The sequence below is a fragment of the Leopardus geoffroyi genome, chromosome A2 (genome assembly GCF_018350155.1).
Source record: "Leopardus geoffroyi isolate Oge1 chromosome A2, O.geoffroyi_Oge1_pat1.0, whole genome shotgun sequence".
NCBI lineage: Eukaryota > Metazoa > Chordata > Mammalia > Carnivora > Felidae > Leopardus > Leopardus geoffroyi.
Window position 1 is genome coordinate 156,854,954 of NC_059331.1, and position 16,256 is coordinate 156,871,209.

At 42.0% G+C, this 16,256-nt stretch overlaps 1 protein-coding gene across 6 annotated transcripts in view; it reads left to right on the top strand.

Annotated features, from left to right (window-relative positions):
* The window catches only part of LOC123606991 (probable maltase-glucoamylase 2), an 86,141-nt gene that overhangs the window by 27,955 nt on the left and 41,930 nt on the right, over nt 1-16,256 (top strand). For all 6 annotated transcript variants that reach the window (XR_006716599.1, XM_045495938.1, XM_045495939.1 and 3 more), the window contains exons 13-23: nt 1,074-1,187; nt 2,541-2,625; nt 5,240-5,357; nt 8,640-8,811; nt 9,573-9,689; nt 10,403-10,557; nt 10,685-10,769; nt 11,892-11,948; nt 12,772-12,896; nt 13,759-13,847; nt 14,646-14,683. Coding sequence is in view for 5 of the 6 variants with exons in the window: in XM_045495938.1 (XP_045351894.1) it covers nt 1,074-1,187; nt 2,541-2,625; nt 5,240-5,357; nt 8,640-8,811; nt 9,573-9,689; nt 10,403-10,557; nt 10,685-10,769; nt 11,892-11,948; nt 12,772-12,896; nt 13,759-13,847; nt 14,646-14,683 (1,155 nt within the window). In the remaining variant the exon portion in view is untranslated. The remainder of the gene's footprint in view (nt 1-1,073; nt 1,188-2,540; nt 2,626-5,239; nt 5,358-8,639; nt 8,812-9,572; nt 9,690-10,402; nt 10,558-10,684; nt 10,770-11,891; nt 11,949-12,771; nt 12,897-13,758; nt 13,848-14,645; nt 14,684-16,256) is intronic.

A 16,256-nucleotide genomic window follows, 5' to 3' on the forward strand; every position in this document is an offset into this window, starting at 1 on the left:
AGAATTTTAAGCTCTCATCTTGAGGTTTAAGAAGTCTCAGAATTTTATGTATGTGTTTTTTACATTATATATTTATATTTTTATAATATTTATAATATAAATATATACATATAATATATAATATTTATTCATTATATATTCATATATGATATATATTCATTATATATTAATATATAATATATTATATATATTCATATATATAATATGTTTTCATTACATATATGACTATATATTCATTATATTGCCTGAACATCATCCTAAATCATAACCTATAAATTCGTTGAGAAAATTAATAAGAATGTAAGCACAAAATCTTGTATCCTATCAGTTCAGGATTTTCAATAATTTGGCTATAAGTTTTATCTTTGTGCTATTTCTGGAAAATGTTGAAAGCTACATTGATAGGAATAGATAGGAAGAGAAGAGAGGATAAGAGATATTGGAACTGAATAAGAAGCACAAAATTCATTTCACCATTTTGTTTGTTTATTTATTTATTTATTTATTTTTCAGTAAGTTTTTTTTTTAATTTAAAGTTGTTAACATAGAGTGCAATATTGGTTTCAGCAGAATTCAGTGATTCGTCACTTACATACAGCACTCAATGCTCATCACAAGTGCCCTCTTTAAATTCATTTCGCCATTTAAAACAGATTGTTTATATACCAAAATCAACATATTCTTTATAAACTTTGTTATTCCACACGGGTTTAAATGCTCTTTAATTAACACACTAAATGAATCCAATCATTCGCTCCTGAAATATTATCTAGTTAGACGTGTGAGAATTTTAAATAGTTCTTCCATCTGGTCTGACATGATGAAATGTTACTTTTGTGTTTTCATAGAAAAAAGACATCTGATAACGTCTCAGTTCTGTGATCAGCAATTGTTCCTTCTCTTTTTACTTCTTTTGGGTTCCTTGCATCTATTTTACTATTTAGTTTTGGGGGGCATTTTGATTCTGAAATGATAAGATGCATGGGGCTCCTAACAGAAGAAGCAATAGCCTGCCATCAGTGTGTAAGTCACCCACCAGCCACACCAACTGTGGTGCCTTCTTTGTTCTCTAGGGATATCCCGGATTGACGGTCTTTCCTGATTTTAGCAATCCAGTTTGTATTGAGTGGTGGAGAGAGCAGATCAGTGAATTTCATAAAACTCTCGAGTTTGATGGAGTGTGGATTGTAAGTTGTTATTCCCGGATCAAACTTCTTTTGGAAATGGATGTTCCAAGATTTGAGAATGAGTTTTGACCCTGGTCTGTAATAAAATAGTCTTCTTGCCTTAGTGCTTAGGGGTGCCTGGGTGGCTTAGTTGGTTACACGTGGGACTTCGGCTCAGGTCACGATCTCATGGTTTGTGGGTTCGAGTCCCACATCAGGCTCTGTGCTGACGGTTCAGAGCCTGGAGCCTATTTTAGATTCTGTGTTTCCCTCTCTCTCTGCCCCTCCCCAGTTTGTGCTCTGTCTCTGTTTCTCATAAATAAATGAATGTCAAAAAAAAAATCCTTTTACTTAATGCTGAGCTTCTATGCAGTGAAATAGACCCCTCAAAACCCTGGATTTTAATTCTGGATATGCCACCAACTGATTATGTCTTTTGTGAGAAAGTCTTTTGCTTTCTCGTGGTCTCAGCTTTTTCCTCCATTAACTGTCTTTCAATCTAAAAATACTGGTTTATTAGAGGCTATAATTGGTATTATTTGTTGCACTGCTTCATTAAAATTTAAAGTTAATTAGAGAATGATTTAATGAATCCACTTTATTTTTAAGTGGGGATAGCAGGTGGAGATATTTCTTTGAAAATTGGGAAGTTATCTCTGTTAACAGGATTAGGCATCACCTATGTTTTAATTTTTTAATCCATTTTGAAGAAATAGATTTGATCTCAATTATATCTTCATGTCCCTCACTGAGTGGAATAAAAGGGGAAATTGTAAAATAGAAACATTTCTCTATCGTAGGCTTTTTTTAAAAACAATTTTTTTAGTGTTTATTTATTTTTGAGAGAGAGAGAGACAAAGCATGAACAGGGGGTAGGGTAGAGAGAGAAGGAGACACAGAATCCAAAGCAGGCTCCAGGCTCTGAGCTGTCAGTACAGAGCCCGACGCGGGCCTTGAACTCACAAACTCCGAGATCGTTACCTGATCTGAAGTCGAACACTTAACTGACTGAGCCACCCAGGTGCCCCAAGCATTATTTTTTTTTTAACACATCACTGAAATAATAACAGCAACAGCAACAATAACATTTATGGGTAAAAATCAGCCTTTGGGATGGTATTTCCTAATTAACTAATTGAACTCAATGTATAAAAAGTAAAACGTGCCTGATACCACTGAGAGTTGGAGGGCAGTTTAGGCACAATCTAATCCAAAGGATGAAACAGAGGTCAAGAAAATTTAGGAAGATTACTCAAGACCCCAAAGTCAGTTGGTAAGAGACCCCAGACGGGCTCCTAGTTCAGGTGACATTCCCAGACAACCAACCCAACTCTAGGTAACCCTTTCCCTTGTGTGGCTTTTGTGTCTTTGCAGGAAATGGATGAAGTATCCAGCTTTCACCACGGGTCCAATCGTGGGTGTGAGTCAAACCACTTGAACGTTCCTCCTTTCACTCCCAGTAAGTTGTCACAAGGCTTGTTGAAAGCAGCCTCAGCAGCACTGGTTGTGGCAGAGCTCAGTCCCACTGTCCTGGAGCACGCGGCCTGCAGCCAGGTGGGCTGCTTCTCTGCTGGAGGCCCTGCCACCACATTGGTCTCTGGCCACCTTTTCTTGCTGCAGGAACCGAACCCCAGGGCGAGTGTGTGATGGAGACATGCCTCCCCCATGGGGTTCTGTGTTCTCCCAGCCCCTTTGGGGTTCTTCAGAAAACCTCAAGTCCAAACTACCTTCCATTGAAGTAAAGCTGCAATTTTGTTAATTTTTTTTCCACTCATTAGCCATAATTGGAAGCATCAATGGTCCCAATTAGGTCTCTCTTAATTTTTATTAATTAAAAAAATTTTTTTAATGTTTATTTATTTTTGAGAGAGAAAGAAAGAGAGACTGAAGGAGGGACAGAGAGAGACACACACACACACAGAATCCGAAGCAGGCTCCAGGCTCTGAGCCATCAGCACAGAGCCCGAGGCAGGGCTCAAACCCACGGAACCATGAGATCACGACCTGAGCCGAAGTCGGACGTGTAACCAACTGAACCACCCAAGTCTCTCTTATTTTTAAGTCTCATTTCTAGTCAAATTTTCCATTCCTGATTTTGAAATTGTGTGTGTGTGTGTGTGTGTGTGTGTGTGTAACAGCATCGAATAGATTGTGCTGTGGAAACAAGTAAGCCCCAGCATCTAAGTGGATTAACACAATAAACATTTATTTTTTGCTCATATAATACTCCACCATGAGATGTGTGGCTGTCAGTCAAGCAGTGACTCAGGGATCTAGTTACTTCCATTGAGTGGTGCTCCCACCTCAGAGTCCCTTGTTTCTGGCTTCCTGGGTGAAGGAGAGAGACGGTGGAGGTAGAGGGAGTTTTATTGGCCTTGAAGTGAGGTGTGTTCAATTGGCTCACATTTCTTTGCTCAGAAAGCCAATCACATATTCTCAGTTTACCCTGGAGCCAAAGTGTGAAATACAACCTTCCTCTCCCAGGAAGAGAACACAGGCTTGGTGAACATCTGGCCAGTCTCTGCCAGTTTATTCTGGTTTGTCCACTTTCCCTGTACCCTGGACTAAGGTTTACCTGTTTCTTAAGCCCTTTCTGGTCACTGAAAGAGTGGAGAACTTTTTTGGGAGAAATCTTGTCTTCAGATCACTTAACTTCTTGCAAAATCTATTTGCTTGCCCTGTTTACTCTTTATTTGTCTCTGCTCAGTCTTTGTTCCCATTTTTTCCCCACTGTGGATCAGTTTATTATGTTTCCCTTTTAATCTCTTAATATTCTTCTTAGCCAGAACTAAGTTGTTGTGTTGTCGTAGTTTTGTTTTGTTTTGTTCTATGAAAAAAACTGCAATGTCATCCTGTTCTGCCTGCTTCTGGCAAACACCTCACTCCCTACCTCACAGCATTGTGTCTTCCTACCTGTGACTAGCCTCTGCCCCAGAGCTGCTCTGCTTCTCACCTTTTCAGGTTTGGAGAGCACAAACTAGCATGATAAAGACTGAGATATTTACCTTTGACCTTTAGACAGTTGTGGCATCTTTTCTTTTTTTGTTTCTAATATTTATTTATTTTTGAGAGAGAGAGAGAGCGCGAGCAGGAGCACGGGAGGTGCAGAGGGACAGGGGGCCAGAGGATCCAAAACAGGCTGGGGCTCGACCTCACGAACCTCGAGATCATGCTCTCAGCCAAAGTCAGCCCCTCAAGGGACTGAACCACCTGGGCGCCCCTGGAGTGTCTTTTCTTATCATGGAAGTGGTTGTGAGTCCCATTCCACAGGCTGAGCTGTGCCAAAAATACACATTTCATTATGTTTTGGAATTCAGCTTAATTTCTGGTTAAGTTGACCTGGTGGGATTCTGTTGGGCTTGTGGAGAAAATTCAACCTCACGGTTTCCTGGTCCCACTGCTTTCTGGACTTGTACTTCATACTGCAGCCCTATGTCCACAACAGGGCTTCACGAAGGAGGGCTGCTATGTCTCAGTTACTGGTCTACCAGAGAAAAAATAAGGGAAGAACGAGATCCTAGGCTACAAAGCAGAAACTTTTGAGCATTTTAGGGAAAATACAGTCGCAATGGTGATTCTAGAGGCAGGATCTGAGTTCTCATTTGTGAAACCACCCAAACGTCATCTCTCATTTCTTTAAAAAGCCTACCCAGCATATGAGTGCCTATAATGGAAGAGTGAAAGCATTTTCCTTTCCACTGTCCCTCATGTCTGTTCCTAACACATTCAGTTCCTCTTGATCAAATATATGTAGAGAAATGTGTGTGTCTTAGTTGTATTTAATCTCAGACCAACTTCCTGTGGCAATGAGCTTGTTCCTCAGTTACTCCATCCAGCACCATTTTTTTGTGACCTCAGTGGGCGTGCACGTTAATTTTAATGATCTATCTCAGGGGCTTAGTGTAGATCCGTGTAGGAAGCAGCATTTAGGGTAGAATTTAAAATCTGGAAAGGATTCCGTTAGGCGGAGACTGGGTAGGAAGATAGAACAAGGAGGAAGCAAACAATTGGGTGGATATTTTGTTAGAGCCCATTGACAAGGAAGTGCCTCGCTAATGGATATTTCCCCACAGGAGTTCTGGACGGCTTCCTTTCTGCAAGAACCCTCTGCATGGATGCAGAATTTCATCAGGGCCTTCACTATGATGTCCACAGCTTGTATGGCTACTCCATGGCAAAAGCTACACACTTGTAAGTACTTGGTTTTCCCCCTAATTCCAGCTTGGGGGAGTTAGGAGGCAGAGGGCTTTCAGAATCTTCCAGAAGTATGTTTTTCAAATATTTTTGTGCTGATAAGGACACAGAAACTCAGATCTTATAGGCTACTAAAGAGCTCTTTTCCTATAGCCCCTTGGTTTCTGTGGGAGATTAGTTTTGTTTGGCTTGTGACTAAGGGACTTCATCAGATACTAGTAGGCAGTAAGGTGTAAGGTATTTAGAGCATTCATCTGGAAGCCATCCCTTGCTGAGGTCCTATTACCCAATGTTGCTGTGGTTAACACACTAAGGTTTCCTGAATTGGCAAATAAAGATATAGGACCAAGTTAAAATTGTACTGGACATACTTACACTAAAAATTATCCATCGTTTAAATGAAATTCAAGTTGACCTGAGTGTCCCGTGTTTACCTGGCAATGCTGCATGCAATACTTCTAGCTACTCTCCCCACTGCCTGCCCCAGTCTCCCTCTCCATTCTCCTGTCTGCAAACATATGCTTATCTTTAAAGCCTCTCTTCAGATGTTCATTCTGGAAACCTGCCTGTCAGCTCTAGAAAAAGACTATTTCCCTTTTTTTGTGCTACCTTTGTTTGTATTGCAGTAAGCTTAATGTGCAAAAATCTTGTATTATAACTTTTAGATAAAGCCTCTCTTCAGATGTTCATTCTGGAAACCTGCCTGTCGGTTCTAGAAAGACTATCTCCCTTTTTTTGTGCTACTTTTGTTTGTATTGCAGTAAGCTTAATGTGCAAAATCTTATAACTTTTAGATAACCCATTTTTTCTTGCTTGCTGGACTGTAAGTTTCTTGAGGGAAAAGCCATGCCTATATCCTTAGCCTGAGGAATAGTGTATACTAAAGATGTGTGTTGAATAGCTGCTGGTCTGAGGGAGAGAAGTCAGGAAGGGCTCCACAGGGGACCTGGTGAGAGAGGTGAGTTAGACTACACCACTTGTTTTCCTGCTCCATTGTGCCCTCCAGACTTTGAATTATGCTGGATTGTCCAGGTGAGAGAGAGTCCTTGTCCAATAAACGCCAAAGTTTTGATCGCAATAAAAGAAAAGCTTCAGGAAAAAGGACACATTTCTAATTTTGTTATCTTCTCTCTCTGACCTCTGTCTCCCTCACTCTACCTTTCCTGGGAAATAAATTAGATGAATAAGGCTCAGGTTCCTCATCTTGGGAACGGGAGGCTGGGACTGATGTTGGCCAGAGTTTCTTTTAGTTCTGATCTATTTCAACCCGTAGACGCTTCTAAGAATGGAAAGTGGGTGGGAGAGTGGCTAAGTGATCAGGGTAAGAAAGAATGGGCAGGAAGAGGGAAAGAGAGTTGCAAATTGCTTTATGGCTGGTGTCTCCATGTAATAAAAGTTCTGTAAGATCATGATGGGCTTGGTTCATAGATTCTAATAGCTATGATTAATAGTTAAAAGGTAACTGTGATGGAGAAGGTAGTAAGTGCCTTTCTAAGTTCTCTGGGTCAGACAGAGTGACCTAAGTCCCTGGAAATAAGTGGAACTTGGCCTTTGGATATGAGGCAGAGTGGTAGAAAAACAAATAAGATGTTTGTTCAGTGGAATCTGAGCATCAGGAAAATTTAAGTCATAGATCTGATGGCTATTTGGCTCAGCCTTCCTGGAAGTATTGTTTGGGGGCAGTGATTACTGGTCTACCCCAAGAATGAACTTCTCCTCCCTCTAAGCTGAAAGTAGAAAGATCAGATCCCCTCAGAGATCAGGACTGGATGATAAGCAGACAAAACCTGAGGGATAGAAAGGAGAGACTTGAGGATCTCTGAATAAGATTGTCCCTCTGGGCTTGAAAACAGACTTATTTAATCTGTGGTACCATGAAGGTTGGCCTGTAGATAAACCTGTAACCTCAGATAACCTTATCCCTGTTTCAGTTTTACTCTGTACAACCTGAAGGTGTTTCTTTTATGATCCATGACTGCAGCATACAATAAACTCCCTAGTCAGTGGTAATAAAGGCAAAGTACCTGCTCATCGAGAGCCAAGTAGACATGAGGGTAAGGGTGGAAGAGTGAGTTTTCTCCTTTATGTTACCTTTATCACTTGTTAAATTGTACAAATAGAGGGCTCACTCTTCTAAACCCATCTTCTTTTTCAGAATTTTCTCCCCTCTGCCCTTGTAAGTCATTTGGCATTGATAGACTCCTCATAAGGCGGTCCTCAGGATATGAAGTGGGGAAGAATTGGTGGCTGTGACAGGGTCTGTGAGGAACTGCCCGGTGCCTGCTGGCACACTTGTCTCAGACCATGTACCAAAAGGAAAGGGCTCACAGCAGTTGTGGCCGGGGTGTCACTACCCCATAGTTGTAATTTTGTTTAATATGAGATCCCTAAAGGAAGGTGTGAGCTGTTTATCAGGGAAGGAGAAAGGAGGGAGAGGCATTTCAAGGAAGTGCCTATGCAAAAGAGTATTCAGAATAAAAGCTAGGAAAAGAGCCGTCATCTAACTACGTGTTCTTCCCACCCCATGCTCCCCTCCATCCTGAAGTCTTTATCTTTCTGCACTCCATCTTTTCAATTCCTTTGCTTTCTCTTCTATCTAGTATAGATATTTGTATATCTAGTATAGGTATTTGTATTTGGATTGCATTTAACTTTATAAAGAGTATCATATGTCATCTTTTGAGACTCACTGATCTCATATTAAGATTTCTCAACATTGAGAACTGCTAATTATAAGTTCTGAAGCTTTTGAGGAACCCAGGTGCCTGGAGCCCAGGTGGTGTACAAACTATCCTCCTAGGCCAGCACGGGCTACAGAATTTCAACATGAACGGGTGTTATACTAAACAGGATGATATATGTATGGGCAGCAAAGCATGGAAACAAGGGCCATTGGAAAATCTCTGTCTGGAGGGAGAAGACGGAGCCAAGGACCCAAGGCACGGTTCCAGTGTCTTGTCGACCAGAAGGGTCAGAGGCACAACCAGATCCAACAAGATGAAGAAAGCATAATCAAGAGGACAGGAGTCTAGAGACATTTCTTAGGGCGGGGGGTGGGGGCTGGACTATAGAGGTTTGTGCTGTCTTACATGAAGTCTAAAACCTTATTCAGAAGTGGGAAAGAAGCTCTTAACAATGCTAAACTAGTTTGCTCACCTAGCTTATGATGCCCTGATGCTTTTTCTGTTTGGTTGGAAAGTCCATTGCTGCCCTTGGATATAGGTGAGTGCTAGACATTCACAGCTCACTTCACATTCAATTGATTGTGTTCCTTTTCAGGGCCATGGAGGGTATCCCCTTGAACAAAAGTAGCTTCATCTTATCCCGTTCTACTTTTGCTGGGTCTGGCAAGTTTGCTGCTCATTGGTTGGGAGACAATGCAGCCACATGGGATGATCTCCGATGGTCCATCCCTAGTATCCTTGAGTTCAACCTATTTGGTATCCCCATGGTGAGTTTTCCTCTTAACCAAGGAAACTTAACTTTTTCTCCTTTGGCATTCTTTCCATTACTAGTCTTTGAGGTGTCTGAAAACCAAGAAGCATATATGTCTCTGTGTGGTATGTATTAGAAAATTCATTTTTAGGAAGGAAAAAAAAGAGGTTAGAGTGGGAGAGAGACAAAGCATAAGAGACTCTTAAAAACTGAGAACAAACTGAGGGTTGATGGGGGGTGGGAGGAAGGGGAGGGTAGGTGATGGGTATTGAAGAGGGCATCTTTTGGGATGAGCACTGGGTGTTGTATGGAAACCAATTTGACAATAAATTTCATACATTAAAAAAAAGAAAATTCATTTTTATATGTGGCATGAACTGTCTTTTGAAGATGAATGGTAAAACTTTATCAGTGGGTAGTCATCCATGGACTCTCTGAAATTAGGATAGAGACACCATGAGTAAAATATATTAGCATCACAGAAAATGTCCATCAGCAAAGCATCAGAGAATAGCAAAGGATGAAATTGGGAGCTGAATATTGAGGATGAGCCCTTGATATACCACCAATCAGTCTTCCTCTTGTCAGCTGATTCACAATGCACATTTGCTGCTTTCTTCCATTTGGCTGGGGGCTGGCCCTGAAAGCCTAGAGAACCCCTTTAAACATGGAATGGTGGAAATAAAAAAGATTTTGTCCCCTTACTACATAGGTATACAATCACTGCTGTCTCCTCTCTCACTGACCACTGTACTTGTATGTGTGCTAAATCTCCAGGTAGGTGCCAACATCTGTGGTTATACAAAAAATGTCACAGAGGAGCTCTGCAGAAGATGGATGCAGCTTGGAGCCTTTTATCCACTATCAAGGAATCATAATGGGCCTGAGTTTGTGGTAAGGTCTCCAAGGGAAGGGATGGAAACTTCTTGGATTGTCTAATCTAGTTGTCCTCAAAGAGGATTGCAGAAAATCCTACAGGTTGGCCCTAAGTGCAGAAGGAAAATAGATAAATTTGGGGTCATAGGCCCAAAGAGCAGAATATTGGGATAAGGGTATATGGGAAGGAATATATACATATTGAGTGATTTTATTGTGATTTATATTGATTTTTCTTTTACCCACCAACAAAGGTGAGAAAAGGTGTTAGAGTTTCTGTGGTGCTATTATGTCTGTCACTACCTTTCATAAGATGGGACCGTTGGAGACCACTGGTACTATGAAGTACTATGAGGAACCTCAAGATATAAAATAAATTAGATCAGCTCTGAAGGGAGCAGGACCCTCTATAACCCTTTTATCTTCATGGTTACCTCCATGGGCTTCTTTATCACCCTTGCAGCTGCCATAGACTGGGATCATAAGACACCTGTCAAACTTAAACTCTGCCACATGTTTGCAGTTTACATTGGTAAAACCATTAATCTTTGATACTGTTTTTTCATCTATGATGAAGAAGCAGGACCAAGATCCTTGTAGTTTGGGGAACCCTTTGCTATCTTCCAAGGTGGACACCATAGCTACTTTTATCTGAGAAAGCTTCTTATCATAAGGGAGCAAACTTTCAATACACAATGGAAGTATCTAATATTTGCTTCCTTCTCTCCTAGGATCAGGATCCCGTTGCCTTTGGCAGCCACTCTCTGCTGGTGAATTCCTCCAAACATTATCTGAACATCCGCTACACTCTACTCCCCTATCTCTACACCCTTTTCTACCGAGCTCACACCCGGGGAGACACCGTGGCAAGGCCCCTTGTCCATGAGTGAGTTTCCTGACCCACCAAGAGTCCCTCTCAGATCCTGATCTCACCTGGTTAGTCAGGATCTTGTTGCCATCTAGTGTGCTGTTGTTCTGTATTGGAGGTTTCATCTGCCTTCTCTGTTTTCTAGGTTCTACAAGGACCCAGCTACATGGGAGGTGCATGAGCAGTTCTTATGGGGGCCTGGACTTCTCATCACACCTGTTTTATATGAGGTATCTTTATAATCTGAACAATAGTGTGGAATATCACATTTGTCCTCATGGCTCTCTGGCTGGATAAGCTCAGTCCTGAGTGTCTATAGCTGTGTTTAAATATCAATGCAAATATGAATGAGAGAAAGATTATGAAAGTTTGGAAATTAGAAAAATAGTAATTCTTGATCCACTGTGTCACCAAGCAAAACAATTTCCATTTTGTAAAATTACATTAAAACTTGTTTTCTTAAGCCTATGGCCATGCATTGACAGGGGCTTTAAATGCCATGGGAGTTTCAGCTGGCCATCTGTCTGTACTTCCCTTTGACCAAAGGATATGTGCTCTTGGGGTTGGATCGGGAAAAGAGAAGAGGCGAGAGAGAGAAACAGGGAGGGAGAGAGGTCTGGACAAGGGGAGGGTGTTACCCTGGAGACCATATATATGAAGGACCACACATACCCTTCCTAAGTATGAGTGGGGAAGTGTGGGGGAGGAATCAGGATTATGCTGGCCATTTTATAAACATGAAAGATCACCACTGTATTCATGTCAAAGACCCGTCTCTGGGCAGATGCTGGGCAGTGGGCAGTCCTACTGGAAGGTTCTAGAGGTTTGGCTGTTTCAGTCTCCTCCCACCCATCAGACTACACAAGTAGCTCAGTGAAAGAACTTTCTATGCTTCTCTTGGGAAGTTCCAGAGCCTTGAAGCAAAACTTATTTATTTATTTTTAATATGAAATTTATTGTCAAATTGGTTTCCATACAACATCCAGTGCTCATCCCAACAGGTGCCCTCCTCAATGCCCATCACCCACATTCCCCTCCCTCCCACCCCCCGTCAACCCTCAGTTTATTCTCAGTTTTTAAGGGTCTCTTATGGTTTGCCTCCCTCCCTCTCTAACTTTTTTTTTTTCCTTACCCTCCCCCATGGTCTTCTGTTCAGTTTCTCAGGATCCACATTTTAATTTCTGGGCACAACTCTGCTCTCAGTAAACTGCCCAACTTTCTAAGTATCTGTATTTGCACTTGTAGAATGGAATGATCCCAACCATCTCTCAAGATGGTACAGACAAACATATGAGGCATTGTGTAAACTGTAAGGGGTGTGCTGATGTTGATCATTGTTGGGGTTTCCCTAGGGTGTGGACCAGGTGAAGGCATACATACCGGATGCCGTGTGGTACGACTATGAGACAGTAAGTAAGGCAGCCCCGCTTGGGTCAGAGACCAGCCTCTAGCAGAGGGCATTTCTAAGGCAACGGTCCTGGGAGCTTGGGGGAGGATAACGGTGCAATGCTTTAACTTTAGTTGATAGAGAGTACTTCTCTGTGAAGAAGGTCTTTCTAGACATACTATGAAATGTGCATAACTGGGGTAGGTTTATAGGAATTTTCATTTTATGAACCTGGTTACTCTGCAGCTGTGAGAACTAGTAATTGGCTGGAGGCTGTGATACCCTAGTGAATGAAAGCCCAGTTGTGGAATCACCACATGGTACAATATAAAGAAATAGGGCAGATTGGAGTCTCAGATCTGCTATCTACTTTAATTATGCCTTGGGCAATCCTTCGCTTTTGGGGGTCTCTGCTTTCCTTTTTTTTTTTTTTTTTTTGTTTCACGTTTTTATTTAAATTCCAGTTAGTTAATATATAGTGTAATATTGTTTGGGGAGTAGAATTTAGTGATTCATCACTTACGTATAACACCCAGTGCTCATCCCAACGAGTACCCTACTCAATGCCCATCACCCAGTCAGCCCATCCCACCATCCAACACCCCTCCAGCAACCCTCAGTTTGTTCTCTGTGGTTAAGAGTCTGTTTTATGGTTTGCCTGTCTCTTCTCACCCCCCATATGTTCATCTGTTTCGTTTCTTAAATTCCACATATGAGTGAAATCGTATAGTATTTGTCTTTCTCTGACTGATTCATTGCAAATGAGGTGACTGAACTAAATGATCTCCACAGTACCTCCTAGTCCAACAGTCCATTACGTGCTGTGTCCTCATTCCGTTGGTTAGGGAGTAGCTATCCAGTGGAGGAAACAACTGGTAGAGATGCAGCTACCACCCGATAGGATTGGACTTCACCTCCGTGGGGGCTTCATATTTCCCACCCAGCAGCCCAGCACAACCACAGAGGCCAGGTAAGCTCCTCCCTCATTCTTCTATGGTGTGACTGCTCTGACGCTCCAAGGGGAGTGTGTTATGGGGCAGGCAAATGGACACTAAATGTGGACAGATCGTGGGAAAACCTCTCCAGTCAGTAATCCATCTCCCCTCCTTTCAAGGTCAGCCCTGAAGTGGCACCTTCATGTTCATTTAGTGGGTAAGGTAGCCTCAGCTCCTCCATGTTTCTAGAGCCTTTCACTTGGGGACTGAATCGGATTTTAAGAACAGTCAAAACAGTCATTCGTGAGGATTTCCCTATGGCCAGGAACTGTCTTCAAGTAGATTCCCTTAGGCATGAGAGAATCCAAGGTAAATAGGAGGTAAGAGTTATCACATGGAAGTCAACATAGCTTCCAGGGTCAAGAGTCAGAAAGTTCAGGTTCAGGCTCCAGCTCTATTACACATTAGATGTATTGCCATGGACAACCTACTTTCTGTGTTGCTGCCTATCACTAGTCAACTGGGGATGACAATGGTTTGAGTTTTTAGTGTTATCATGCAGGTTAAATGAAAATATAGTAGACATGGTTTATTGTCCATAGGGCACTTAGAAGAATGCTTGACACATGGCAAGCACCCAGTAAGTGCTGATTATTAGTAGTATTGCAAGCCCAGTCTTTGGCAGGAACGGCCTCCTTCTACCATTGTTATGCTCATTCACTACCAGCCTCTGTTGTCTACCCACACCCAACTTCTGTGTTTCCATACAGTGTCAATATCTACTCCATTTCTGGGATAGACTCTGAGTTCATCTGTCCCTAAGGCATAAAAGGGGTTGGTTGAACATAGTTCTATGTCTTCTTCATTCTCTGAAAATTGAGGGTTGCTCTTTCACAGTCGGAAGAATCCCCTGGGACTCATTGTTGCCTTGGACTATAAGAGAGAAGCGAAGGGAGAGCTGTACTGGGATAATGGTGAATTCAAAGGTAGGCTTCCCTCTGGTGCCCTCCCTGGGGTTCTCAGTGGAAAGTAGTCATTGTAGGCTGTCCAGAATGGCACTAACCCTGTTATCATCAGTGCTTGCTTCTGTAGCTTGGAACCAGTTTATTCTGAAAATTCAGTTAGCCAAGCACAATGCATTAAAATAGACTTCAGATGAGCAACTTGTATGTTATTGACTCTCCCAAAGTGACACACATTATTTGGTTTAGTTTAATTACTCTCTTCTCTGGGTATCATTACCAATACCAAATAATACGTTTTGTAAATAGATTTGTAAAATATTGCTTTGATTACTATCAAGGTGGAGTATCTAATTTGTGTAGTGTGATTTTCCACTGTAAGATTTCCATAGAGGTAACCGACAAAAGCTTATGTGTGGCCTGTGATTATATAAAAGCCGTGCCCTGCATACGATTAGCATTTCTTAATATTCATTGGCTATTTATTATTGCACTGTATATAGAGGATATAAAGATGGATGAGCTGTAGACATTGCCCCCGAGGAACTCCTGGTCCAGCAGGATAGATACAGTGTGCATGCGGATGACTATAAGTGGAGGTCACCATGTTTGAAATGCCAGCAAAATGGCACGACAAAGTACCATGGGAGCTCAGAGGGGGATGCAATTAGTGCTGGTAGAAGCGGTCCAAGAAACTTGGAGGCTTGAGAAAAATGGGAAGAACTTGGGGAAGCAGAGGTATTCCACATGAAGAGGAAAGCGTGACCGCACAGCTCCTCTGCTTCCTATAATAACAGGTACCCTTCTGTCTTTCTCTTTTAGATGAAAAGTATATTCTGTATGATTTTTCTGTCGCCTCTGTAAGTACTGTTATTGAGGAGCACACAGTGTGCATCCTTTTCTGTGATTGCTTCTTGAGTTTTCGGTTTGCTGTGATGCTTGGCAATGTGGAACAGAGACAGGGCTTGTGACAATCCCAGAAAAAATTAGAGTTAAAATGATAGTTTTTAATCTATGTTAGATATATAAATAAGTTTATCAAATATCAGTATGACTTCAGTGAAGAACTTGGATTTTTCTGGAAAAAAAATGCTTACCTCTGAGTCTGATAGGATGAGTCCTAGCTTCGGGGATGTGTACTTGGTGGGGTGCAAGCATGTGTGGGATGTAGGTAGGGGCACGGGGCCTGTTGGAGATTCTTCCATAATGGTCCTCTTATCCAGCCCCTAAAGCTTGGGCACAGGTATTAAGTGGTGGTTTTGAGAGGTTGGAAGATACAGAAAGATACAGAAAGATACAGAACATTACTTGCCTCATCTCTCTCCCGAGGGGACCAAGAGGAAGAAAGGCAGTGATGGTAGCAGGTCATATGAGAATTCTAGTTGGATTCTCTTAGAAGTCTGTGCATGGGTAGGGATTTCTTTTTTCTTTTATTTTCTTTGTAATGGTTATTTATTTTTGAGAGGCAGATCATGAGCAGGAGAGGGGCAGAAAGAGGAAGACACAGAATCCAAAGCAGGCTCCAGGCTCTGAGCTATCAGCAGAGAGCCTGACCCAGGGCTTGAACCCATGACCCATGAGATCATGACCTGGGCTGAAGTTGGACGCTTAACTGACTGAGCCACCCAGATCCCCCTATGGATCATGCTTTTTGGTGTCCACTCTAAGGACTCTTTGTATCCCTAGATCTTGAATATTTTCTCCTGTATTTTTTCCCTAAAAATTTGAGTTTTACCTTTAAGTCTGTGAACTGCCTTGAGTTAATTTTTTTAATGTTTATTTATTTTTGAGAGATAGAGACACACAGACAGAACACAAGTGGGGGAGGGGCAGAGAGAGAGGGAGACACAGAATCCAAAGGAGGCTCCAGGTTCTGAGCTGTCAGCACAGAGCCTGACGCGGGGCTTGAACTCACAAATTTTGAGATCTTGACCTGAGCCAAAGTCGGATGCTCAACAGACTGAGCGACCCAGGTGCCCCTGCTTTGAGTTGATTATTATCAAGATGTGAGGTTTAGGTACAGTTTCTCCTTGGGGCCTCTGGATGGCCCACTGCTCCAGCACCATTTGTTGAAAAGGCTCCCTTTTCTCCATTGCATTGTTTTTACACCTTTGCAAAAAATCATTTGTGGGTTGCCTAGTCTTTTTAAACATCAAAGTGTCCCTGTTTTTTTTCTTCAGTCTTTAGTCCCACCTTGGTTAGAGGTCAACTACATCACTTTGAACTGTGGCTCCCCGGGTAGGTGGTCTGCTTCCCTTGGCCTCAGTCTTCTCATCTGAAGAATGGGGCTCACGGTGGCTTTAGCCTCATAGCTTCCTGTCAGAATTCAATGAGATGCTTAGTACCATGCCTGGCACACAGTAAGGGTTCAGAAATTTCAGCTCTTATTATCATTAAAATAAAAAGAAAGAGTCATCTAGGCCCTCTTTGTGT